Source organism: Juglans regia, chromosome 15 (assembly GCF_001411555.2).
Source record: "Juglans regia cultivar Chandler chromosome 15, Walnut 2.0, whole genome shotgun sequence".
Classification (NCBI taxonomy): domain Eukaryota; kingdom Viridiplantae; phylum Streptophyta; class Magnoliopsida; order Fagales; family Juglandaceae; genus Juglans; species Juglans regia.
In genome coordinates, this window is record NC_049915.1 from 18006684 (window position 1) to 18034625 (window position 27942).

At 37.9% G+C, this 27942-nt stretch overlaps 2 protein-coding genes across 6 annotated transcripts; both read left to right on the forward strand.

Annotated features, from left to right (window-relative positions):
* The first annotated feature begins 338 nt into the window (after positions 1–338).
* Positions 339–26724, forward strand: LOC108993135 (lysine-specific demethylase JMJ25-like). 5 transcript variants are annotated; one of them, XR_001996461.2, is made up of 14 exons: positions 339–1534; positions 1631–1746; positions 2347–2446; positions 2557–2698; positions 3022–3085; positions 3317–4046; positions 5063–5392; positions 6379–6900; positions 7723–7795; positions 7900–7985; positions 15882–16001; positions 16597–16658; positions 17458–17597; positions 26045–26724. XR_001996461.2 is itself a non-coding variant. In XM_018967901.1 (13 exons), exons 1-13 carry the CDS (start codon positions 797–799, stop codon positions 17459–17461), a joined length of 3087 nt encoding a protein of 1028 aa, XP_018823446.1. In that variant the 5' UTR covers positions 339–796; the 3' UTR covers positions 17462–17944. The 5 variants fall into 5 exon arrangements, 2 of the variants coding, with proteins under 2 accessions (XP_018823446.1, XP_018823449.1); XR_001996457.1 differs by lacking the exon at positions 26045–26724 and adding an exon at positions 22276–22507 and having other exon boundaries at positions 17458–17673; XR_001996458.1 differs by lacking the exon at positions 26045–26724 and adding an exon at positions 22276–22507.
* LOC108993065 (uncharacterized mitochondrial protein AtMg00810-like) lies at positions 24142–24756 on the forward strand. The gene has a single exon (XM_018967832.1). It carries the CDS (start codon positions 24142–24144, stop codon positions 24754–24756), a length of 615 nt encoding a protein of 204 aa, XP_018823377.1.
* Positions 26725–27942: the final 1218 nt, after the last annotated feature.

A 27942-nucleotide genomic window follows, 5' to 3' on the forward strand; every position in this document is an offset into this window, starting at 1 on the left:
TGAAGTGAATTGAGTTGAGATAATAAAATATTATTTATTATTATTTTGAGATTTAAAAAAATTAAATTATTTATTATATTTTATGTTAAAATTTAAAAAAATTATAATGATGAATTGAGATGAGTTGAAAGGAATTATAGTTCCAAACGAAGCCTGAGACAACCGTCGCGTAACCGAACGAATAAAAAATTTTATTTTTTAGCATCTTTCCTTCTCTCTTCATTCCGTCGTCCCTCCTATCAAGGCCTACGTGGCACGGTTCGGAAACGTCGTCGTCCCAATTTGAAATGAAGACGCGCAAATACAGCTTATTTCCCTCATTTATTTCAGAGCAAAAATTTCATTTCCTCCCGCTTCAATCCATTGTTCCCATCGTCTTCACCCAACCAGGAAGACGATCGAACCCAACCACGGAACCTGGTCTTCTGTTGCGAACCACGAACCACCACGAACCAGGGGAGCCCTGTCGTCTTCACGGAACCACTTGGTCTTCTGGGGCGAAGCACGAACCACGGAGCCCTCTCGTCTTCTCGTCTTCATCGAACCACGGAGGTCTTCTACAGCGAACCACAAACGGCGGAGCCCTCTCGTCTTCACCGAACCACGGAGGTCTTCTGGTTCTAACCACGGAACCCAAGGAGCCCTGTTGTCTTCAAACACGAAGCCCTGTCAAATGTGAAGCCCAAGCCCGAAAACTCGAACCCTAACCCTAACCCTAACCCGAACCCGAACCCTAACTCTCTCTTCAAAACCAGTTGCTCCTTTACCAAACTTTCTCTGTTTTGCTGGGTTTGTGATGGCGCGTGGAAGAAAGAAGCGGGATTTGCAGGAAGGATGTGGTCCTAAGGGGGAAGGAGTAGTTGGAGAAGCAGTTGAGCCTCTGACGAAGAAGGATGCTGGGGCTTCGGTGGAGAAGGCCGAGAACGGGGATGCTTTTGTTAATGGAGGTGGGGTTTCTATGGGAAGTGGGCCAAGGACTCGGGGGGTGAAGAGGCTGAACTATGCTGAAATCATGGGCGAAGATGATGGTGAGGTTTTGGTGAAGAAGCGTCGGAGGAAGAAAAGCAAGCTATCTACTGGTGAAGATTATGTTGTTCAGAAGAATGAGAAGGTTGAGGATAACAATGGGTTGGCGTCAGAACAAATTTTAGATTACGCAGATAAGCAGAGGATACTGGATAGGCCAATAAAGAAGCGTGGGAGGAAGAGAAAGAACTTATCGGCCGAGAAAGGCCATGGAGAAAGTTGTGGTGCTCAGCAGGATGAGAAAGTTCAGGAAATTAATGGGTTCGATCCAGGGCAAGGCATTGATGGCAATGCAAATAAGGGGAAGATGCGGGGAAGGCCAAAGAAGAAGCTTGGTAGAGTTGGAGTTGCAAACAAGGTTACCAAGGAGGCGGTTTTGGAAAACAAAAAGAAGAAAAATGGGGCAGAGAGGAAGGATTTTTGTGGAAGGAACAGTAGGACAGGTTATTCATTGAGGGCTACAGAAGTTCCGAACCAAGATATTGCTAAAATAAATAAATATGATAAAGTACCAATCTTCTTCCTTTTTTTGTGTTTTTGCTTTGTTGTGCGGTTCTAATAGTTAGTTTTCTAGATCGTGTTTGACTGACTTTTGATTCGACAGTGGATCGAAGAGGAGTCCTTAATGTGTCATCAATGTCAGAGGAATGATAAAGGCGAGGTTGTTCGGTGCAAGAGTTGTAAGAGAAAACGATATTGTGTACCTTGCCTAAAAAGATGGTAAAAGTTTTTTTCCCTTTCTTTTTGCTTAACTAGCTTGTTGATTTGGTATTCACTTTTATATTGAACCATGTCAATATCAGTGTGGTTTACGTCTTAGTTTTGGCACTTTGAATTGAAGTTATCTTGGTTTATACCCGCAATGAAGTTTCAGCTCTAATCTTGAAATTATTCATTCTATTGTGAATCACATAATCTCATAAGACGGTGAACATGCAAACTATGCATTATAAAGCACGAGATATTAATTTACAATTTTTTTTGTTGGTGAGTAAGCCAGCCACTTCTAATGAAAATCAGAGGCACAGTTTTATTAAGCAAGCCATCCTCAGACCTGATGAATTGCATGAATGAATAATAGAAAGTATGTCTCATTAGAGCAAAATAAGGTAGTCATGCTGTTCAGCTTCATTAAACTTTTATTAGGGATCGGTCCAAATTCTAAAACTTGTACAATTGATTTCTATGGATTGGAACCTATGCCCCTGAGGCTGACAATGAAAGTTAAGGGAGGTCCAAAAATATTTCTAGCTGTAAAACAAAACATTCTGTATCAAAATATGAGCTTCTGCATGTGCAGTTACCATATGTATTGTGTAGGTATCCAAATATGGAGAAGGATGCTGTTGCAGAGGCTTGTCCAGTGTGTCGTGGAAATTGCAATTGCAAGGCATGCTTACGATTGGACGTGCCTGTTAAGGTTAGTTTATCCTTTTGTTCACATTTCATAAGATAGTGTATTTTCTGATGCTGTCCTTTTTCTTATATTATCATGAATGTGAGTTTGGCACATTATAAGTTGTGGTGCAGAATTTGAAGAACCTAGAATTTACTGTCAGTGAAGACGAGCAGTTTGAGCACTATAAATATGTGCTGCAAACAATGCTTCCAATTTTGAAGCAACTTAATGAAGAACAAATGACTGAAAAGGAAATGGAGGCCAAAAGACAAGGTATTTTCTTTCCTTCCTTCCTTATTCAAAAGGAAGAAAAAAAGGTTTGAACCTTGTCAGTCATGCAACTCTTGTTATAGTTTTGAAGTGACCACGGAATTTGAGTTAGTCTGGATTGGAAGATGTCTCATAAATGTGGAAATTGAAATTTTTACTGTTTTGAGAAAATCACTTTTGGCTTGCTTCATTGCTGAACATTATAATCTACACTTTTCTTTAATTTGGATCGATCTTAATTTTGACTGTTGCTGGCAGTTGCTCTTTAGTAGGTTTTTTTTTTGGATGTAATCTTCTGATTTGATTATGTCATGCTCATTTGATAGGGATATTGCATCCGCTTTTAGAGATAAAGCAAGTAGATTGCCCTATTGACGAACGTATGTATTGGTAAGGTCTTTTCTGGTTGGCATGACCTTCTATGAATTCCTTATATCACTAAACTAGCATGTTTAGGCATTGCTCTTGTATATGTCTTGTATACTTGGGCTCTTGCCTACTCTTTTGATCAATAAAGATTTATTTACCAATTAAAAAAAAAGGTCTCTTCCGGAGATGCCTTCTGTTTCTCATAGTTACATAGCTTTACGAAGGTTTTTTCCTGCTACATTTGTTTTGCAGTGACAACTGCAAGACTTCCATATATGATTTTCACAGAAGTTGTCCTAGATGTTCCTATGATCTTTGCCTTATCTGTTGCCGGGAGATTCGTGATGAAAACATCTGGGGAGTTGATGAAGAAGTGATTATGAAGTATATTGACCGTGGCTTTGACTATATGCATGGTGGAGAGAGTAAGGAAGTGAAATTACCTGCTGAGACGTGCCCTGTGGATCATATGAAGTCAAAATCTGGGTGGAAATCAAAAGAAGATGGTAGCATTCCTTGCCCCTCAAAAGACATGGGTGGTTGTGGTCTGGGAATTCTAGAATTGCGATGTGTTTTTTCGGAAAATTTCATTTCAGACTTGGTCAAAAAAGCAGAAGAAATAGCCAGAAGTTGCAAACTTATGGATGTGGCTGCAACATCTTTACAACGGTGTTTGTGCTTCAACTCTGTGGGAGAAGTCGACTTCAGCAATGATAGGTTACGAAAAGCGGCGTCTCGAGAAGATTCTGATGACAACTATTTGTATTGCCCGAGGGCCCAAGATATACACCAGGGGGATTTGAAACATTTCCAGTGGCATTGGAGCAGAGCTGAGCCCATACTTGTCAGTAATGTGCTTGAATCTGCATCTGGTTTAAGTTGGGAACCAGAGGTCATGTGGCGTGCAGTCCGTCAGTTGAAACATGCCAAACATGATAGGGAGTTGGAAGTTAAGGCTATTGATTGCTTGGATTGGTGTGAGGTGAGTTCATTACCATCCTTCTAAAGAATCTTATTTCTGGATGTCTTAACTTCTCATTTTCATTCCAATGATGTTTGTGTCTAATTTACTGTGCTTAATATGTTTGATGAAAATGTCTACGTAGTTACTTGGAATAGAAGAATCTTTTATTTGGAAATTTCAAACTAATTTTACCAGTGAAATTCCTTCAGTTTTTAAGACAGCTATACGTTTTCCAATATCAACTTGTCCATAACTTTACCATGTCATCTATAATCCCTTCCCTTGAAAATTACCAGCTGGATATGCTCCCTTCTCGGGTTTTTTTTTTTTCAGAGGAAGATCATAATGACTGCTTTCATGTCCTTTCAATCTCAAACTGAAAACTTTGATCCCAATTTTGGTGACTGTTAGTACCTAGTTTTTGAGCCATAATTCATGGTTGTTTCTTTTGCTTTTCCCTCTTTGTTTTAGAGCTTTAGGGGTTTTGGACTCTTTGGGATAGATTGGGTTGTGCCTTCTTGCAAGGTGGATCTTCTAACATGTTGGCAAGGTCAAATTGGTAGCTACAGGTGTGCCTTATTCTGGATGATGACTCCATCATGCTTTATTGTGGTGCCTTTAGAGAGAGAAATAAGTGTAATTTTGAGGATTGCAAGAGATTGGTGTCAAGGCTCAACTCTTTCCAGGATTTCTATCACTTTTTTCTTTTGCTAGTCAGGTGAATATCTTCGTATACTTCCTGTACTCTTGGATTGCACTCCTTTTCGCTTAAAAAAAAATTTATCTATAGGAAGAAATTAAGAGTACTTTCCCAGTTGTCTTCTCAGCCTGCTCTCGTTCGGTCTCTAGCTCCTCTCGTCACAGGTCACTGCTATCATTTCCAAATAGAAATAGCCTTGATTGCATTAAATGTAAACAATTTATTTTTTACTCTATTGCATAGCCTTTTGTTTTTCGTTGTGTGAGGCTCATCTGAGTCAGCGGGTCTGGTCTTAGATTTGCTTTACAATTCTAATTTGTATGATGAATTGCAGTGCAATATCAATATCCACCAGTTCTTTACATGGTATATGCATGGTCGTGTTGATCAGCGCTTGTGGCCCTTGATACTAAAACTGAAAGACTGGCCTCCATCTAATTTGTTTGAGGAACGCTTGCCACGTCATGGTGCTGAGTTCATCTGTTGCTTGCCCTTTAAGGAATATACACATCCACGCAAGGGTCTTTTAAATATTGCAGTCAACTTGCCTGAGAAATCTCTTAAGCCAGATATGGGCCCCAAGACTTATATTGCTTATGGAATTCCTCAGGAGCTTGGCCGTGGGGACTCTGTCACTAAGCTTCACTGCGACATGTCTGATGCGGTATGTGGTTTTGTTGGAACTTCTACCTTTTTGTTTGTTGGAGGGGAACTTCTCTTTGCATGGATCGCTGCTTGGAACTGTCTATGTTGGTTTGTAAAGGCTAAAGGAAATCCACGTTAAGGGCCAAGGGCCAGATGAATCACATAAGTTTTGGTATCTGGTGACACTTCATGGCTGTATCTGTTACTACCCATCACAAACATTTATGGGTTTGATACCTTGCCCCAGTTGACTAAATTCTATGGCATACTTATCTTATAATCTTTCGTACCAGTTATGTTATATAAGCTTCAATGACTTTTGGCAAAGCTGTTTGCAGTTTGCCAATCTGGTATTGGGTTGTTTGAAGTTTAGTTTAATGGACAATTACTACATTGAGTCCAAACCTAGAATATTCACAACTTCACACATTGCTTTATGTTTCTTAATTTTTTTTTAATCTTACTTGATTTAAATAATATAGTTGCCTTTGATTCATATTCCTGCAATCAGCAGTTATTACAATGTCATGTATTCTTAGTCACATAGGTGCAATATTCACGTTTTTAGGGTGTAGTCTATGTTTTAGGGTTTACTCTACATAGTGGCACAGATTCAATTGTCATGTCCTTAACCCACCCGGCCACCCCAAATTAGGGGTATTCATTAGCTTCCTTCATTATAATGCTCTTTTGTTAAGAGAGCCACCTGCTGTTGTTTTACTTTCTATAGAAGTTAAAAAAGGAAGTTTGGGGCGGGGGGTGGGGGATGAATAGGTACTATTATGCTTTTGATACAATTGACTTGATGGAAGTAAAACATGTGTAAAAGGAAACAGATGATATTGCAATGATGGGTAAGGCTTAGGTGCAGTTTTTGTTGTAATTGAATCCCTTGGTGAAGAACACATGTCTCGTAATAGATACAAGGGACATAAATAAAAATTAAGTTTTCCTTTTTGTTGTTTGAGACTCTTAATTTAATTTATTCTTAATTCAAATTTTCAGGTAAATGTTTTGACACATACTGCCAAGCCGACCCTTAAAGCTGAGACACTCGAGAGTATAGAGAAGTTGAAAAGGAAGCACTTTGAGCAAGACCAAAAAGAAATCTTTGGGGATTTTCTGCCTGTGGATGAAAAGGTCAAGATTAACATTTCTGGCGGTGGGTCTTGTACACTTACTGCTAATGATAAAGAATTTAGCGGTGAACCCGGGGATCAGAACACCTCTGTAACCGTTACAGAACCAGCTAATCATGTTGCTCAACTCGCTGGTGAGTCAAGGATGGATGGGGCAGGCTTTTCAAGGGGCTCAGTGCTGGAAAAGACTGAAGTGCCAAAAGTGGATGAAGCTAACAATGGTGGGAGTTTTCTTACAAGTTCTGGAAATAATTTGGATGGGTTAGAAGCTTCTAAGAGTGGTGCCCTTTGGGACATCTTCCGAAGACAAGACAGTCCTAAGCTGCAGGAGTATCTTAAGAAGCATTTCCGGGAATTCAGGCACATCCATTGTTGTCCATTGCCACAGGTAATTTGGCATACCATTTTCATTTGGTCGATACTAAGAAATGGTGTTACTTTTTAATGTGTAAATACTAAGAAATGGTGTTACTTTTTATAATATGCATACAGCTAAGGTTTGTAGAAAAATATTTTGAACCTTTTAAAATTACCTTTAATTTGTACCAAAGGGAACAACTGTTGGAAATCCAAATCATGTAACAAATTGGGATATAGGTAGGGATATTCTTCTGACATGACGGAAGTCCGAAGGTGGATCATGCAGAAGCTAAGTTGAGATCAGCCTTCTGAGTTGAACCGAGTTCTGACTGTCGGTTCAGGAGATGTAATGATCGAATTGCAGATCAAGAATTTTCTTAGTGGCCCAAACATGGGTTTGGTTCCCTTTGGACCAAATAATTTTTTTTTTTTTTTTTTTTTTTTTTTTTTTTTTTTTTTTTTTAAAATTTTCTCATTATTATACTGTCGGCTTGGGCAGAAAGACTTCCTTCTGCCTGCTGGGATTTTGATTGTTTCGGCTCAGGCCAGGTCAGAAGTTCAGCTCGGATTGGGTGGAGCAGGAATCTGAACATATGTAGATATCTGCCTGACCAGCTCTGCACCAGCAGGACTTAGGATGTGAATAAACAAATCATTGAGTGGAAATATAGCATTAAATTCCTGAGCAGTTACAACTGACACGATTGCCTGTCCTTCAGTCAGTAAATTGATTAGTTTACATTAGTGTGTATGGGTTTATAATAAGTTGGTAGGTGTGTTATATGTGTTCCTGTTAATACTTGACAAATATTTCTGTGGAATCAGTTTATTATATCTTTTGGTGCTACAGGTTGTTCACCCTATACACGACCAGACCTTTTATCTGACTGTGGAGCACAAGAGAAAGCTCAAGGATGAGTATGGTGAGTTTGTTAAATATGTGGAGCTAGTTGGACTGAATGCTGCAATCTTTTTTTCACTGTAATTTATTATGATTCTTTTTTATGGTTATTTTATGGTGTCATAGGAATTGAACCATGGACATTTGTCCAAAATCTTGGGGATGCTGTCTTCATTCCTGCTGGCTGTCCGCATCAAGTCAGAAACCTAGAGGTATAGTAAATTTCTCTTGGGGTTTTTTTTTTTTTTTTTTTCCTTCTTTCTCTAGTTTATAAAAATTGGATATAAATTTAAAGTACCTCTTGCACCAGTAACTAGTCATACAAAATTATTTTGCTACATTTCCCTTGAAATAAACGTGTTTTATGTGGTGTCTTCTAAGCTGATTACTAGCTAGTTGTATTTATTTAAATGACAAAAGTTTTTAAAGCAGAGGGATTTACACATCAATAACGTATCAACTAGTCTATCCTTCTGCACCCATCTCTTGTTCAAGTAATGTTCTTTTACAGCTCGACTAGGATGATATCTTCGTGGACTTGTTTTATTTCTAGCATCTATAAGTCATTCCGTCTTGCAAGGACAATATTTGAGTGTCATAATTCTTTATTCAGGTGATGTCGTATTGCCTTTATTTTATTCAGTTCTTTAAAAGAGTAGACTGGTAGATGTGGGTTGTATGGTTTATTTGTAGTGGGTTGTTCAAGCTCTCTAGTGATGAGACGTGAGGTGGCCCAGGAGCAATTTCGAGAAGGAAACCATGAGGATGGGGAGGATGGGGAGGAACTAATCTTGAAGATTTATCCATTCCATGGTGTTTTGAGTGGAGTCAGCTCATTTTTCTGGATTGCAGAGATTAGTGAGAACTCCTGATTTGAGTATGGGTGGTGCGATGATGGGGGGTTGCTGAACTTTTTGGTGTTGTGCGTACTGAAGATTATTATGATTTGGAAGCCAATGTTGAGCGCTATTTTGAGTGCAGTTTGTGAATTATGAGGGGCTGCTCTTAGAGTTGAGGAACTTTATGGTCAAGGAAAGCCAAAAACCTGCACATGGGACCATATGAAAATAAAGATGAGAAATAGTTTTTCCCTGTTGGTGGATTTGTACCAACATTTTCATTGTTTGATGCAATCTAAGCATAGAAGCATATTCGTCTGAATTTAATAATTTATTTATTCATGTCAACCTCAATGAAAGGAATGTGCAACTGACAACTTGCTATCTTTTGGGGTTGAGTTCTTCAATTCAAGATGTGATGGGAGTTATTAGGTTCACAGATTTGGAGGATGCAAGGAAAATGCCTTGTTGTCTGAAGCAAAGGATATTAAGGCTTGGGCTGAGAAGAAGACTTTTAACACCTAGGGCTGCTAGTATTTCAAGAGCTGATCAAATAGCTCTGCATAGTGACAATGGTGAGGGATTTTCCAACCCTGATGGGATTTGACTTAATAGTGGTATTGACTGAGTGGAGAAAGGGAAGGAAGTTTATAGTATTAGTTGTCAAAAACTCTAATTTTTGCCATTAAATTGTGGAGAGAGGTCATTTGTTGTATGCATGTCCATAAAGAAGAGTTTACTTGGTTGATTAGGAGGAAGAAGCGACACTCCAAAAACTATACTTTTTGTCATTAAATGATGTGCCATCGGCTATGGAAGGAGTTTGGTGGTTACAATTGTTTTAGTAGCAACTATATTGAGGGATAGAAAGGATTGTGAGGTCCAAATATTTTTTGAATTTGGTGGATCTGCCACTTTTTGGTGTGCACACTTGGTCCAATGATTGGGCTTGGTCCCGTTTGGACAGATTTTTGGTGTCTCCACATGGGAGGCTCACTATTCTAACATACTTTAGAAGAGATTGGATAGAGTTTTGTCGGACCATTTCCCAATTGTACTGGATTGTGTGGGCATTCATGAGGGTAAAAGATATGTTAAGTTTGAAAATATGTGGTTGAAAGTTGATGGTTTTGTGGAAAAAGTTAGGTCATGGTGGTCCTTGTAGTTTTTAGAGCCACCAAGTTTTATACTGGTTGGGAAATTGAAAGCACTGAAGAAGGACTTGAAGATGTGGAATGCAGATGTCTTTGGACATCTTGATAATCAAAAAGGTTCTTTATAGAGGCTTTACAGGTTTTGGAGGATAGAGAGGTGAGCATTCCTCTTTCTAAGGAGGATTCTTGTAGGAAACTATTTATCACTACGAAGCTTGAAAATGTGCGATTAATGGAAGAAATCTCATGGAGACAGAAGTCACGTGCCCTTTGTTTGAAAGAAGGGGACTATTGTACTAAATTTTTCCATTGGGTGGCTAATTCTCATTGTAGGAATAATGCCATCAAGATACTTCAAGTTGATGGACATGTTTGCTCTGACCATGATGTTATTAAGAGTCATTGTCAACTTCTATGAAGATCTCCTTTCTGAAAAATTTCCTTGGAGTCCCAAACTTGATGGCTTGCCCTTTAGGACTATTGATCAATCAAGCTTTATTTGGTTGGAGAGACCTTTTGAGGCAAATGGGGTTTTTCAGGTGATTTATGGGATGACTAAGGATAAAGCCCCGGGTCTAGACAGGTTCTCTATGGCTTTTTATCATGATTGCTGGGACGTGGTTGGTGAGGATATTATGAAGGTTTTCATGAACTTTATGCTTCTGTAAATTCGAAAAAAACATTAATGCATCTTGTATTGCTTTTATTCATAAGAAAGTTGGGGCAATGGAGGTGAAGGATTTTCGACCTATTAGTCTCATTAATGGGTGTATAAGATAATCTCAAATTGCCAATTGTATGAGTGCTGTTATGAGTAGTATTATATGAAAATCTCAATTTTTTTTTGAGAAGGAGAGACAAATCTTGTACTTGGTTTTGATTGCCAATGAATGTTTGGATTGTAGAATTAAGGAGGGTACACTTGGGTTTTTGTGCAAGTTGGATATGGAAAAGGCTTATGTCCATGTTAATTGGGGTTTTTTATTACTTGGGAGGTGTGGTTTTGGGGATAGATGGATTAGGCATTGTATATCTACTATCCATTATTTGGTTTTGGTGAATGGTGCACTGGAGGGATTTTTTAACAGCTCTACGGGATTAAGACAAGGGGATCCCCTCTCCTCTTTTCTGTTTGTCATTGTTATGGTCACACTGAGTCGCATGTTGGGAGTGGCTGTTAATGGAGGTTTTCTTGTTGGTTTTTCAGTGGGAGGTGTTAATATATCTAACATTCTCTTTGCTGATGACATTTCCATTTTGTGTGAGCTCGGACTGTGGTGATATGCAATATTTGAGGGTTGTATTACTTTGCTTTGAAATTGTTTCGGGCTTGAAATCTCTCGAAGTCTAAAATGACTCTTGTGGGTATAGTGAACAATATTCAAGACTTGGCAAATATCTTGGGCTGTAAGGTTGCTTCGCTGCCCTTGAAATACCTTGGTCTTCCGTGGGGGCTGCTTTCAAGGCAAAATGTATTTGGGAGGGTGTTAGTAAAAATTGACAGAAGATTGGGAGGTTGGAAACCAATCTATTTATCAAAGGGTGGTAGATTAAGGGCATGGTTGAGTAATGAGATGTGATGAGAATTTTACAAATAGTAGTGAATTTTTTTGAGTTAAGAAGCTTTATTGGATTTTGAGAAAAGAGAGAAAAAGTTAAATTAAAATATTATAAAATTAAAATATTATTTGCATATTATCATTTAATATTATTTTTGTTTTAAAATATGAAAAATTAGTTTTTTTTTTTGTATTTTTGTTTGAAAGTTTGAGAAAATTGTAATGATTAGATAATAATTGGATGAAAAAGTTAAAAATTTGAAATTGAAAAGCATTGTGTTTGAGTGATGTTTGGGAAGAAAATTATAAAAACTTTTGAGACGAGTTATCTCATTTAAGTGCCCAAACATAGCTTACTCTCATCAAGATTCAAGAGCACTTTATCTAACCTCCCTACATATTTCATTTCTCTATTTCCGTTGCCTACAGGTGTGGCCTCTCATATGGAGAAAATTTTTTGTAATTTGGGGAGGAAACGAAGTTTCATCTTGTTGGTTGGGATAAAGTTTGTTCCCCAATATCTTGTGGTGGTTTGGGGGTGCATAATTCGAGGGTCTTCAACAAAGCACTTTTGGGGAAATGGTTGTAGAGATGCTATCAAGAAGGGGAGGGTTTGTGGAGAGAAGTCATAGATTCAAAATATGTGAGTATAGGGGGGCTAGTGTTCTAATGAAGTTAAGGGGACATATGATGTGAGGTTGTGGAAAAATATTCGCAAAGACGGGGGAGGTTCTCCAAATTTTTCAGATTTGCTGTTGGAAGAAGTCATTGTGTTTATTTTTGGCATGATGTTTGGTGTGGTGAAAGGGATCTTAAGCATGTTTTTCCCATGCTCTACCAGATTTCTAGGGACAGAGGCATGGTGGCTGATTTATTGGAGTTTTCCAATGGTTCTGTCCATTGGAATGTTAGTTTTTCGAAAGTGGCTCATGATTGGGAATTCGAAATGTTTGCTGATTTTTTTGACTCATTGTATGCTATGTCGTTTGGCAATCTGTTGGAGGATAGGATGATTTAGACTCTTGGTGGAAATAAAAAGTTCTCGTTGCATTACTTCTATAAGGCCTTCTTGGGATTCTCTAATGATCATTGTTTTCCTTGAAAGGCTATTTGGAATTCTAAGGCACCTCCTAAGATTGCTTTCTTTATATGGACTGCATCTCTTGGGAGAATTCTCATATTTGACAATTTAAAGAAACACGGTCTTATCATTATGGATTGGTGCTTTTTGTGCAAGAAAAATGGGGACTCATTGGATCATCTTTTGTTACATTGTGAAGTGGCCCGATGTTTATGAAATGAGATCCTTAATTGGATCAGGCTGGCATGGGTTATGCCTGTAAGAGTTATGGGTATTTTGAAGTGATGGACAAGTATTAGGGGAAATGTCCACGTTGTTGTTGTGTGGAGAATGATCCCTTATTGTATTATATGGTGTTTGTGGATGGAGAGAAACAAGAGTTGCTTTGAAGATAGGGAGCATTCTTTGGATGAGCTGAAGAGATTCTTTTGTAGTACTTTATTTTCTTGGGCTTCGGCCATTACTTGTAACTAGGACAATTTTCATGATTTGTCTCTCATTGGTGCTTAGTGGTAATGAGGCATATTTCATGTATACTCCCTATGTACTTGGATTATGGCTTTTTGAACAAATTGTCAAGATTAAGATTTTGAGAGAAAATAATGGGTAGTTCAAAACTCTTGTCCTACCCTCTTACCATTGCACCATATATAAATTAACTTGTGTTTTACATTTATACCCATATGGAGTATACTTAGTACAATAATGCCCTCCAACATTCTTCAAGCTGGAGCATATATGTCATTTAAACTCAGTTTAGAACAGATAAACTATAAATGACTATGACATAATGACTTGGTAGATACATTTGTAAGTTGCTCTATAGACTTCATAAAAGGTGTGGAAATATCACCAATAAGTATCTTATCTCCGAAGAAATGACAATCAATCTCTATATATTTAATTCTGTTGTGAAATACTTGATTATCACAAAGCAACTAGAGAAGAGTAGGAGCTGGGAAGCCAATCTCTTGAAGAAAGTGTTGTAACCATGTCAATTCACTAGTAATATGAGCATTGCCCCGTATTCAGCTTCTGCACTAGAAAGGGCTACCATTATTTGTTTCTTACTCTTTCACGTAACTAAATTACCTCCCAAAAAGGTATACCACCCAGTAGTATATCTTGTATCTGAAGGAAACATGTCAAGAGGTGTTAGGGCAGTTTTTTTTTGGATAAATTAATAGCAATATATTTTGGAGTAAAAGTATAAAACAGATTTTTTTTAAAGCATTTTTTTCCCTATATATATAAACTGATTTTTTTTAATACATTATTATTATTATTATTATTATTATTATTATTTTTTTACAAATTTGCATTTTATTAAAACCAAAAAACCGGACCGAACTAGATTGGAACCGGTAAAATCGGATGTACCGGTTTAGGGAGGTAACCGGTGCGTAATCGGTTTTGAAAATGTAAAACCAGTATATACTGGTTCGGTCCTAAATTTTGTCCAAAATCGGACCGGACTGGTTACACCCCTACTCTAAGTGTCCAACTAAGCCCTAATTGATTGCTAAAAGATAATGATACTCTAGTCTACCTCTTCGTTTGAAAACAAGAGGTTAATATGAAGCAACATAACACGCATATACTACTTATGACATATTCTATCATTTTCAACTGCTATGACCTTAGTAACCCCCTATTTGATTGCCTTCTCAAATTTCTATCATATTTCTTCTAAAATCATAAACTTGGCCCTTGTTTAACACCTTAACCCTTGGCTCAAAAACACTATTCATTTCTGATTGATTCAAATGAGGCAATTTGATTGGTTAAAAACCAAATTGATTTGGTTGCATTTTTTTATTTGCCCACAAAGTGGTTCGATCAATTGATTTAAGTCCAATCAAATCAATCCATCTAATTCCAATTCAGCACCGATTTTTTGAGCCTTTCTTGAACTTTTGTTTTTTAAAGAGTCAAGGTCATATGTCCAATAGTGATCCATTTCTACTTTTATTAGAAAAACCTTCACTTATGGTGGAGGAATACTAATAAACAAAGACCTTGAAATCTTAAAACCTCAGGAATAAAAAAAAAAAAAAAACCCCCAACAACCAATCCCTCAAAATCAACATCTAAGAAATGGAATGTCAAGTTTATCCATACGAATAATACCTCGAATAGGGCCATGCATGAAAGTATCATCACCAAAATCTGAATTGACCCCTCGCATCCCCTACTTAGCCAAAAAGTCTACTGCCATGTTTGCTTCTCTAAAAATGTGACGAAATCGTACATTAAGCTCTCCAACAATAGTTGTAATTTCCTCCCAAAAATCCCAAAAAAACCAATACTTACACACTCCCGAAGCCAACCACCCAATTATGACCATTGAGTCTGACTCTACCAAAACATCTCTCAACCCCAATTGCCTACACAACCGAAGCCGATCAAGGAGAGCTCTACACTCCGCAATGGTATTAGTAGCATGACCATAAGAATGAGCAAAACCCGCCACTACTCCACCTTGAAAATTCCGAATAATACCTCCCCCACTTGAAATTCCTGGATTGTCGCAAGAGCCTCCATCAACATTCAACTTCACCCATCCTCTCTCCGGTGGTCGCCAGGCAATTAATTTAATTTTCCTTTTAACAATAGGAATAATTGGGCAACCTACTCCTCTAGAATCACCCGCTCAAGGGAGCCTTGGCACAAGTCCATGAGGATAGCATTTTTTACAATTATGTGGTATTCTTGAACCTTGAACAAAAAGTCAATCTCACTATCAACTTTGGTAAGAGTTCTAAATTGAATGAGGAATAAACATAACTTGACGTACGACAAATGAACCATGTGTTGAAAAAATAAACTGTTCCTCTTCTCTCAAGGTTTCAATCTGCTAGATTAGGACTGCTATAAAAGATAAGTACATCTCTTTACTTGGCCACCCGCCCTCTTTTTAAAAAACTAGAGTTCGATCTCAAAAAAATTGAAGCATAACTTTTTGCTTGTTCTACTCTTCCTCTTTTGGCCTGCCCTGTTGAAGTCTCTCGGGTGTCTACTGCAGATCTGATTAGTCTTATGATGGACAGAACTCTGCAATCTACCCACTTGGTAAACCATTGGGAGCTCTGAGTGGTTTACCTAGCAAATTTAGTTGCGACAATACCTTTACATCTAAACTATGCAATGTAGTAATCTAATGAAAATACACTTGATATATAAACCGATGAAATAAATTATAGTTTATGCAAGGTATTACATCTTCATGAAATGTACTATTCGTTGTTTATAGGTTGCTATAAAGTGATTCTGTCAATGCACTCGTTAACACTGGCACAAAATGGAATAGTTTAGTAAAAATCAATGTTTACTTTCTCTTGTTGTGACGAATGAAAACAATTGCTATTATTAGATGTGTTTCCATGGGCATAACTTTATGTTTATGAATTTGTTCATTTTTGTTTTCTCTACATATCAAAACAAGTGACTTTGTTCTTTTTTGTGTTCTGTTTAGTCATGCATAAAGGTCGCACTAGACTTTGTCTCACCTGAAAATGTTGGTGAGTGCATACGTTTGACAGAGGAATTCCGTACACTTCCCCGTAATCATAGGGCCAAGGAGGACAAGTTGGAGGTATGTGATTGTTTGTACCTTTATTATGTGATCTCAAGTGTTTGGATAACATTTCATGTAGTGTGGCATGTTTACGTTATGCTGCAAATGATAAAGCATTTAGTTTGTAAAGCTATAAATTATTTGACTGCTCAATTAGTTTTTTTGCATAGCTTTAACTTACTGATTGCACAGTACTTCTTGATTACTGTTTCCATCACAATTATACCATCCCACTGCTCCAATGCAATCCTTTACCTCTTGAATCTTCTCTCAGCTCATCATGATCTAACTGCAGATGCATTGCACCATAAAACACCATTTTCTCTTCCAAGACTCTACCTGCACTAATTTACACACACTTTTGTGTCCTCAATGCATGGTACCTATCTTATTTCCATGAACTTGTGCTTACTTGATTGTGATATATGATGATTTGGATCGGCATTAACTTCAATTTAATCCTGGTGCGTGCTCATCGTAGTTGGATTGACTGAAATTGCTTGCAGCTAGGAATTTGTGATATGGCATATGATAATTGTGAAATGTTTCATTGTAAAAACTTTATTACAAATCGTGCTTGTAAGGTTTTTTATTGCTACTCTGCTTGGAACAGGTGAAGAAAATGACTGTTCATGCTCTGAGCCAGGTTGTTGAAAGTTTAGAGCAGAAGCCAAGGTTAGTACTTTTATAAATTGATTAATTCTGTAAGTTTGCCTGCCACTCTTTATGCTAGATCTGTAGGTGTTTTTAGTGCATAATTCTTTTGATTTTTATCTGTAGTTCTGACAACCTTGCTTTCATTAATGTAGTCGTACCTAACAAACTTATAATGCTGCTTTTTTGATTAATTGTTTCTTAAAAATTTTGAGTTGTAAATTTGTAATTGTATTTCTTGATTTAGTTATGTGCTGTTATTATCTCTCTCTCTGCATCCTGTATTTATATCCATTTTATACTTTTTTCCTAGCAAAGGGATCATTAATGCCCTTGAAAGCGGTAGCAAAGATGGTTTAATCATATTATCATGAATCTTGGCATGGGCATATAAAATTTTTTAGTGTTTGCATGCAGTTAAGAGGTGAATGCACATGTCAATTCTTCATTCTTGCTGTCACAATCCGCAACATTCAAATAATTATATGTGCATGACGTCTTACTATATATTAAGGTAGCTTTATATTTTCTGTGCATGCCCAAATTTTGTTGGTGAAAGCAGGTAGCTTGTCAAGTTCAACTCAATGAATTTCAAGTTTTGATGTGGGTCGAGTTTGTATGGTTAAAAGCCTGCCCCTATTATTCTTGTTTATATGCAGGTTCATTTTCATACATTAAACTATGCTTTTGTATTTTAACCATAACCGTCTGAATTATTGTCTTGAAGGCTTTCAGTCATGTAGTGCAGTCTCTTGTGCTGTGTTGCAAGTACAGATTTTATCTGAAGTAACAAGATGTATTTTTAATACTTGATTTTCAGGTGACTATTTTCTGCCTCGAGATTCAGAACTTGTTCAACTTCATTGGTCAAAAACGGAAGTGTCTCGCTGTTTTGCATGCTCGATTTTCAGATGACTATTTTCTGCCTCGAGATTCAGAGTTCGTTCAACTTCAATATTGGTGAATATCTTTTATGGTGAATACAAAGTGTCCCAGTGTTTTTATAAATGCAGCTGAACCATTCGTACTAATCACGGTATAATGCCATCTGTATTTTGGTATTATACCAGCTGCATGCTTTTTGTCAAGGCCTTGTTTGCTATCCTCCATCCCCCAGTTATCTCTTTCTTTTGTCTGTGATCAAGAGATGATAATTCTACCATGATCAAGAGTTCAAGGTATCGATGGAAAGACTGGGTGCTTGTTTGCAGCAATATTGTTTTTGAAAAATTAGGAGTTATCACTTGATGAGATGAATGTCATGGTAGTAGAGGCATATTGGTTTTAATATCATTCTCAATTCGTAATTACTAGTCGTAGATACGCGCATGGTGATGCATGGAAATATTTTATGAAGGGAAATTAGGAAAAGACTTTGCCCTACTTCAAGTTTTTGGAGCCTTGATTTCTTTAAACAACTGCTATAACTATGGATATTGATGTTAGGTGTAGCTAATGAAAAGTTATGTAGACCAAGGGTCAGTGGAGGATGGTACAGTTAAAATGGAGAGGGAGGTCGGCTAGCCCTTCAAAGTCTGCGTATATTATGTTGATATAATCATTTTCTTATTTTAGGAACCAAATATACTAAGAGCATTTTCATCTGGTGTCTTAAATCACTGTTATCCCCAAATTATGAAGAAAAATTTGAGGAGCTGAAAAACTTCCTCCCATCTTATTCCTTATTTTAGTGTTTTGATTTAGGGAAGCTACAATGATTCCCCATCATATATGGGGAACCACTGTACATCCCCAAAAGCTCTTTCCCATCTCCTTCGTCTGTTGGTCCCGCGTGTTCTCTCTCTCCACTCTGTTGCCCTCTTTGATGTTTCCCTCTGTCACATCGTAGCCACCATTAATGGTGGTTTCTCTTCATCGGCCCAAATATATGTAAGTATTTCTCACTCTCCCATTACTATTTTACTCACTGAAGCCCCCTTCCCATGATTGGATTTCGTCGTCTCCGTCGCACGATTTGCATCTCCCATGGTTGAATTCGATGCATATGACAACTATATTTTATTTCCTTACCTCTGGTTTTCAAAATCTTTGTTTTTTGAGACTTGGGCTTATGACATTGCGCTAGGGTTTGGCATTTCGATTCAATCTGTTATGAATAATAATTTTGAAAGGCCATGGCTTATGATCTGTGTTGCTTTTTGACTTGTTGGAGCTATGCATCTTTTGGGGCTTTTCTTTTTGAATTCGAGTTGGCATTTTGACTGATTGTTTGTGATTCGAGGGGCTGTTGGTTATTCACTGTGTTTGACATTTCGAAATCTTTGTGATTTTGGGGCTGTTCTTTATTCATAGTGTTGGGCATTTCGAATAACCAAATGTGTGATTTTGGGGCTGTTGGTTTTGCACTATGCTTGGTATTTCGAAATCTAATTTGTGATTTTGAGACTGTAGGTTATAATCTGTGCTTGGCATTTCAAAATCTTGTCCATGATCTTGGGGCTGTTGGTTATGATTTGTGCTGGGCATTTTGAAATCTAGTTTGTGATTTTGGGGCTGTTGGTTATGATCTATGCTTGGCATTTTGAAATCTTGTTTGTAGCTGATGATGTTGTTGGTTATGATCTGTGCTTGACATTTCGAATTATAGTTTTTGATTTTGGGGTTGACTATTCATTGTGCTGGCCATTTCAAAATTCAACAGGTGGTTTTGAGGAATCTCATATTTATATAATTTATTGATCTGAGACATTAATTTATATCTAGATATGACCTGTTGTGAGCAATTTAGATCAATTGCTTAGTGTTGGCCTTGCAGAATGAAATTTAAAACACATGGGGACTTCGTGAGTATTATCGCCATAAGTATTTCTTAGTTGTTTGCCTGAATACATCTTTGGATAACAAGTTTAGTCATTTGAATGATGGGGTTTGTATATCTTACTTGAACAACATCCTCATGAAAACAAGCGAATTATATATATATATATATACATTTTAAATTGACATTTTATTATGTTTACTGTTATTATTATTTTTTTTTTTGGCAAGACTTGTTGTACTTATCTATTACTTGTGAGCTGTTGATTACTTGTTTGCTTGGCATGGATTTATTAACACATGCTTTTGTGCATTAGTTTGTTAATGATATCATTATTTATCATTATTAATTATTATTGAATATCTAATAATTGTATTTGATGGTATCTCTTTTATTGTTACCATGGACTTACTTGATTATGGTTTCAATTATCTAGTTTGAACTAAAGAAGTTGATGTTATATTGATTGTACCCAATGCCTTTGTATGCATACATACGTTGTTTGGTATTGATTTAGAATTGTATAAGGCTGTGATGATGGTTCAAGTGACTCCATGGGAGGGGTAATTTCACAAGTGTTTTTGATGGGGCTCAAACGAAAGTGGCAGTCAAATACGAACTCGGATGACCACCAACCTTTTTGTGATTGTTTTCACAAAAAGCATTCGGAGTCTTTTGGTTTTGCAACCATTATCTTAGTTGAGCTCCTGTCTTACACATAATGTAAATTTTATAAATCATTCTGAGCCACATTTAAAACACAACTGTTTAGGGAAGCGAATGTGAATGCTCTTATTTTATATTTTGCAAACTGATTAAAGATGGATTTGAGTTCTCTACATCCTCAGCTGTGATGATGAGAATGTCAATGGACAGCTTTGCTGTCCATATTTGTTTCCTTGATTTACTCTTCAGAATCATTAGCTTAATATTTGACAGATTGTATAGGGATAAAATTAGCATATACAACTTTCTTTTCATGTATAGAATCCTTTGTACAGTTTATATATTGGAGAGAAACCACAAGGCTGATACTTTTGGCTATTTTCACACAATATTTCGACTTATCTTGACATGGTATCAAGAGCCGTCTCCTAGTTTATTGCCGTCTTCAATTTTTTTTTAGATTTTTTGGCAATTCCGTTTCGGGTCTTATGGTTTCGGCTCTTTCTGTTGTTGGGTGGCTGTCGACGCAATCTTCTCTAAGCCTTTCGGCAATTTCTGCGGTTAGTTGCTTGTCGGAGCAGCACTCTGGTAGTGTTTTCGGCGTCTCTGTGTCTTCGTAGTTGACATCGCAACTCTCTGGCAACTTTCGGCTCTGGGATTCTCGTCGTTGTGACTTTCGGCTTGTTCTGGTTATTCCCGTTGGGTTCTCGACTTCGTCTGGGTGCAGCAATTCTCACGTGGGATTTATTTTTCTCTCGGCTTGGTCAGTTTTTATGTTTTGTGGCTTTCGGCTTCTGTCTTGATTTTGTTTCTTGGAGACTATAGAAACTTTCGGTCGATATTTTTTTTGGTCTCGGTTGATCTCCCTTGCTGTTTTTGTTTTTTGCTTTGTCTTGGCTTCATTTATTTGCGATGGACTCTGCACCTGTATGTGTCAAGTTTACGGGCACAAATTACTCTATTTGGGCATTTCAGTTTGAGCTTTTCCTCAAGGGAAAATATCTTTGGGGTCATATTGATGGCATGGATATCGCCCAAACATCCAATCCTGACACATCCCATGATCTCAAGGCTTCTCCTTCATGGGCTGTACTTGATGCTCGGATTATGTCTTGGCTTCTTGGTTTGGTGGAACCACATATTGTTATCAACTTACGGGCTCATCGTTCCGCTCAATCCATGTTGAATTACTTGAAGAAGGTTTATCATCAAGTTAATGATGCTCGTCGCTTTCAGTTAGAACATGCGATTGCCATGTTTCAACATGGTAGTCTTTCCATCTAAGACTACTACTCAGCATTTATAACTCTTTGGCATGAATATACTGATTTGGTTACAGCGGATGTTCCTGTTGCCGCTCTTTCGACTATTCAGACTCTTCATGAGACTAGCCGGCGTGATCAGTTTCTTATGAAACTACGCCCGGAATATGAATCTATTCGCTCCTCTTTGCTGAATAGATCACATGTTCCTTCTCTTGATATTTGTTTTGGTGAGTTACTTCGTGAAGAACAACGTCTTAGTACTCAAGCTATTCTGGAGCAATCTCATGGTAGTTCTGGGATGGCAACTGTGGTTTATGCTGCCCAAGGACGAGGATCACCTATGACTTATAAAAATTTGCAATGTTTCTGTTGCAAGGAATATAGGTATATTGCTGCCAATTGTTCCAAGAAATATTGTTCTTATTGCAAGAAAAATGGTCATATTATCAAAGAATGTCGCATCCGCTCACAGAATCGTCAAGCTCAAGCATTCCAGACTTCTGTTATTGTTCCTCCCGCAGCAACTCCTGTAGCACATGGCTCCTCCTCAGGTGCTTCCTCTGATCTTGCACCTCCTGCAGCAAATTACTGCACACCAGAAATGGTGCAACAAATGCTAATTTCGGCATTATCTGCGATGAGATTTCAAGGTAAAAATAATACTAAACTCTGGTATGTAGACTCGGGCGCTTCTAATAACATGACGAATACTTTCACAACCCTGTATCATGTTCGGCCCTATTCTGGTCAATCTGCCATTCAGACTGCCAATGGTAGTTCTTTGCCTATAGATGCTGTTGGAGATGCCTTTTCCACATTTACTGATGTGTTTCTTGCTCCTCAACTTTCCACGAATCTTATTTCTGTTGGTCAAATAGTTGATAACAATTGTGTTGTTAATTTTTCTGGTGATGGTTGTGTTGTGCAGGACCAGGTCACGGGGGAGCCGATCGCGAAGGGACCTAAAGTGGGGCGCTTGTTTCCACTATTTTTACCTATTCCCACACTTTCTTCAGTGTCTTTTATTAAATCTTTTGCTTGTAATAATGTTCCTGATCTGAGTATGGTATGGCATCGTCGTTTAGGTCATCCCAATACTTAGATCTTATCATGTATTGCACTCTGGTTTTCTTGGTAATAAAGAACGTTCTTCTTCTTTATCTTTTGAGTGTGATTCTTGTAAACTTGGTAAAAGCAAAACACTTCCATTTCCTTTGCATGCTGGTAGAGCGTCTCATTGCTTTGATCTTATTCATAGTGATGTTTGGGGACCTTCCCCAGTTAGTTCACATGAAAAATTTAAATACTATGTGACTTTTATTGATGATCATAGCAGATTCACTTGGGTTTATTTTCTTCGCTCTAAATCTGAGGTTTTTCGTACTTTCACTGAGTTTTTAGCGTATGTCGACAATCAATTTTCTGCGACTATTAAGATGTTACGCACAGATTCTAGTGGTGAATATTTGTCTACTGAGTTTCAGGCATTCTTGGCTTCTAAAGGTATTATCCATCAACGTTCATGTCCCGCTACTCCCCAACAAAATGGAGTAGCTGAATGCAAGAATCGCCATCTTCTTGATGTGGTACGTACTCTCTTGTTAGAATCATCTGTTCCATCCATGTTTTGGGTTGAGGCTCTGAAAACTGCTACTCACTTGATTAATCGTTTACCTTCCCAAGTCTTACACATGGAATCTCCCTATTTCCGTTTGTTTGCTAAGCAACCTAGTTACGATAATCTCCGTATATTTGGTTGTGTATGTTTTGTTCATTTACCTCCTCATGAGAGACATAAATTATCTGCTCAATCTGTTAGATGTGCATTCTTGGGATATAATGTGTGTCAAAAGGATTTGTTTGCTATGATCTTACTTTACATCGCACACGCATTTCTAGGAATGTTATTTTATTTGAAAATCAACATTTCTTTCCTGTGTCTTCTATGCCCTTTTGTTCCACTGTGGTCCTCCCCTCTTTTGAGCAGCAGCTCTCAGATCTTCATTAAGTCATTTCTCACTTTAAACCAGGTATGGTGTATACGAGACGCTCCCGCCCACAGTCTCTTCCGGTGGCTCACCCGATATCTGATCCTAACATGCATCAGAATTAGTTAGTTGCAGCGCCTCCAGAGCCTTTGGTACGTCGCTCTCCTCGAGTGTCTATACCCCCAGATAGGTATGGGTTCTCTTCTGACAATTCCATTTTTGCTCTTACTGCTGCATTGTCCAATTTTGATATTCCCACATGCTACTCACATGCTGTCAAGCATGACTGTTGGCGACAAGCTATGCAGGAAGAGATTGCCGCTCTAGAGGCCAATCATACTTGGGACATTGAACCTTGTCCTTCCATTCTAGTTCCTCTGGGTTGCAAATGGGTTTACTAAGTCAATGTTCGCTCTGATGGAAGTTTGGATCTTTATAAAGCTCGGCTTGTTGCCCTTGGGAATAATCAAGAATATGGTGTCAATTATGAAGAGACCTTTGCTCCTGTGGCTAAGATGACCATTGTTTGTACGATCCTAGCTCTTGCTGCTTCCCATGATTGGCCACTACATCAGATGGATGTCAAAAATGCTTTTCTTCATGGGGACCTTAAAGAGTGTATTTATATGAAGCCGCCCCCATGATTGTTTCCCTCTCCGACCTCTAATGTATGTAAACTTCGTCGCTCTCGTTATGGTCTCAAACAAGCTCCAAGGGCCTGGTTTGATAAGTTTCGAACCACTTTATTACAATTTTCCTTCAAGCAGAGCAAGTATGACACTTCATTGTTTCTTCGAAAATCAGACATGGGTATTGTTGTCATTTTGGTTTATGTTAATGATATTGTGATTACTGGTTCCGATTCTGCTTTACTTGTCCAGCTCAAGACTCATCTCTTAGAATCTTTTCATATGAAAGATCTTGGGTCTCTCACGTATTTTCTTGGTCTTGAGGTACATCGTAGTCCCTCTGGTATTTCCCTCAATCAGCATAAGTATGCTAGTGATTTGGTGGCTACAGCTGGACTACAGGAAGCTCCCTCTGTCGATACTCCGATGGAATTAAATGTCAAGCTTCGCAAAGTGGAGGGTGACTTACTTACCGATCCTAGTTTATATCGGAAGTTGGTGGGTAGCCTTGTCTATCTCACTATCACTAGACCAGATATTTCCTTTGCTGTACAGCAAGTCAGCCAGTTTCTTCAAACTCCCCGTCATCTTCATTTGGCTGTTGTTCGTAGGATCATACGCTATGTTCAGGGCACTTCTGCCCGTGGGTTATTCTTTCTTGCAGGCAATTCTCCTCGTCTTGCTGCTTATAGCGATGCTGATTGGGCTGGTTGTGCTGATACACGTCGCTCCATCACTGGTTGGTGTGTGTTCTTAGGTGATGCGTTGATCTCCTGGAAGAGTAAGAAGTAAGACAGAGTTTCTAAGTCATCTACAGAATCTGAATACCGAGCGATGTCTCTTGCTTGTTCCGAAATTATTTGGCTTCGAGGTTTGCTTGCTGAGTTAGACTTCTCTGAGATTGATCCTGCACCTTTACACGCCAATAATACAAGTGCTATTCAGATCACGGCTAATCCTGTCTATCATGAGCGCACCAAGCATATTGAAGTAGATTGTCACTCTATCCGTGAAGCCTTTGAAGCTCGTGTTATCACTCTTCCGCACATTTCCACTAAGCTACAAATTGCAGATATCTTTACCAAGGCTCTTACTCGTCATCGACATTGCTTCCTAAGTAGCAAATTGATGTTGGTTGATCAACCTGCATCAACTAGCGGGGGGCTGTCAATGGACAGCTTTGCTGTCCATATTTGTTTCCTTGATTTACTCTTCAGAATCATTAGCTTAATATTTGACAGATTGTATAGGGATAGAATTAGCATATACATCGTTCTTTCCATGTATAGAATCCTTTGTACAGTTTATATATTGGAGAGAAACCCCAAGGCCGATACTTTTGGCTATTTTCACACAATATTTCGACTTATCTTGACAGAGAAATACTCGTGGGGACATTTGGCATGTTTGGCACACACCTCCATGGCATGGTAATCCGAATGACCAATAAATAGTGGCAAGAAGTTGTTGTAGCCAGAAAGGAACGATGCTAAATGTGGTCATAAGTTACCATATGACTTCTTGAGCCGGCTACCTAAATCACTTACAAATATTGTTGGGTCTGTAATTGTCTAACATGTGTACCTATTCTTTTGTGTCTACAGTTTTTTAGAAATGGATTCACAAAATCATGGAAATATGTTCTTCACGAGCCTCCTAACTCAGGAACCTGAAATTGACCATATTTATGGTGGTCAAGGTGAACAATCTCTCGTACCTTTGGATGACTCTCCACCCTCACTCCAAGTAAAGAAAATTAGCCAGGAGTGCAAACTTCACTCTCGAAGAAGACAGGTTACTTGTTGGGTCCTTAATACATCGATGGTTTGCCATTCAAAATGTGACCAATAAATTTTGTGCTAAATTCGCCCAAGTTGAAGGATTGAATCAAAGTGATGTGACTGAACAAAACAATATATAAGCATCTACTTTTATATTATTTCCAGCACTTAATTATGATATTTATGTGTTACATTTTCTTTATCCTTAATGGATGGTTAATTATTTGATTTTATACTTGAATTGGAAGTTTGACAAAGCGAAGATCATGTACCAATCACTTGAGAAAACGTCTTTTCAGTTGGAGCATTGTTGGCAACTGTTGAAGGACCAGTTGAAATGGATTCAGCGTTACACAAAGGATGAGATGATAAAGTGAAGGTCAATGATGTCTCTGACATATTCGTGTACCTCAGCAGTTGCACCTGATTCACCTATGGATTCAGTTGGCGGTACAGAGGTCGAGAATGTAATGAATAATAATGTCATCAAATTGGATAGGCTAATGTGAAGAAAAACTGAGAACGGAAAACGTAAGGCCCAATGCAGGCATGAGATGACCTTGTAGAGCTATGCAAGTGTAAGTATACTCTCCTAGAGGAATCACATGCTCAGGAAAAAGAATTTTTTCAACTCAAGACCGAAAAGATGACATATGATCGAGAAACGGAGGGAAATAAAAGTAGACAAGAGGACAAGAGATTGAGGCTGGAGGCGGAGAAATTGGAAATCGCCCCGTGGGAGACAGAGGAATGCATAATGTTGCTTGATTTGAGTATGTTGCCTGGAGTTCAGGAGGTATATTTCCAGCAACTTCAAATGAAGATATTGGCGAGACGCAATGCATCAGAAAATTGAGGTTATATTTTTTTTGGAACTTATTTTTTTATTCAGTATTCGAGCATTTGTATTTTATGATTGGCACATTAGTATAACTTGTTTGACTGTTGAGACTGATGTTCAGAGTTTTTTTCAAGGATTTTGGCACGTTTGTTGTAATTTATAATTTATACATTAGCAAATATTTACTGAGAAGATAGAAAAAGGTGGTCGTTGAGTTTGAGTCTAACATTGATAGATGTTGCTTGATTATAATTCGACATTATAAATCTTTAAACTATTATAGATAATGAAAATATTACAGTAACTATCAGCATGTTCTTGAAGATAACATATTTTTTGGAATGGAAATTGTGGAAACAAAAATATATGGTCCCTACTAATGAGAAGATAGAGAATCCCATAACCTTCTCTTCTATTGTTGGGAATTAATCTGCTATTGATGTTCAATTAAATCTGCTTGTAATTGATGATGTGTCGAGTTGTCTCTAATTTCATGATGGCACAAAATGAAGTTAATAAATTTGTTGTTGGATTGCGCGACAATTTTGGAATATCATCATCAACTTGATTGTACTCCATGTTTGGACCCTGACTATTATCACGCTCGTCCTCAATGATCATGTTATGTAGAATAATATATGCTTTCACGATATTTGTTAGCTCATTAACTTTGAGAAATCGGGAAGGTCCACAAATAATTGCAAATCGTTGTTGAAATACTCCGAAGGCACGTTCGACATATTTTCTTACGGATTCTTATGTTGCGGTAAAGTTTTTCTTCTTATTTCCTTTGGGTGATGATATCGTCTTCACAAACGTTGACCATTTGGGATAAATATCATCGGCAATGTAGTACCCCATAGTGTAGTCATTGTCATTGATTGTGTAATTGACTGGAAGAGCACGCCCTTGGGCAAGTTCTGTAAAAATAAAAGATCTAGCACATTAATATCGTTATGTGAATCGGGCATAAAAAATGCATGCCATATCCGAATGTCATATGAAACAACTGCTTCTAAAATAATAGTTAGTTTACGGATGTGGCCAGAGTACATAACTTTCCAGGCAATGAGACAATTTTTCTACTTCCAATGCATACAATCAATGCTACCCAACATTTCTAGGAATTCCTCTTGTTCACCAACTGTAAGCAATCGAGCAATATCATTGGCATTTAGAGACCGCCAATATTCATCTGAAAAATAGTTAAGATTGTCTTGCAGAATTTTTTGAGGCTTTCCATTGTGGTGCTTTCTCCAATACGTATGTATTCATCCAAAAAATTTTCAGTAACCCCATACGCTAGCATTCTAAATATTGCGGTTATCTTTTATATAGAAGATAAACCAAGTTTTC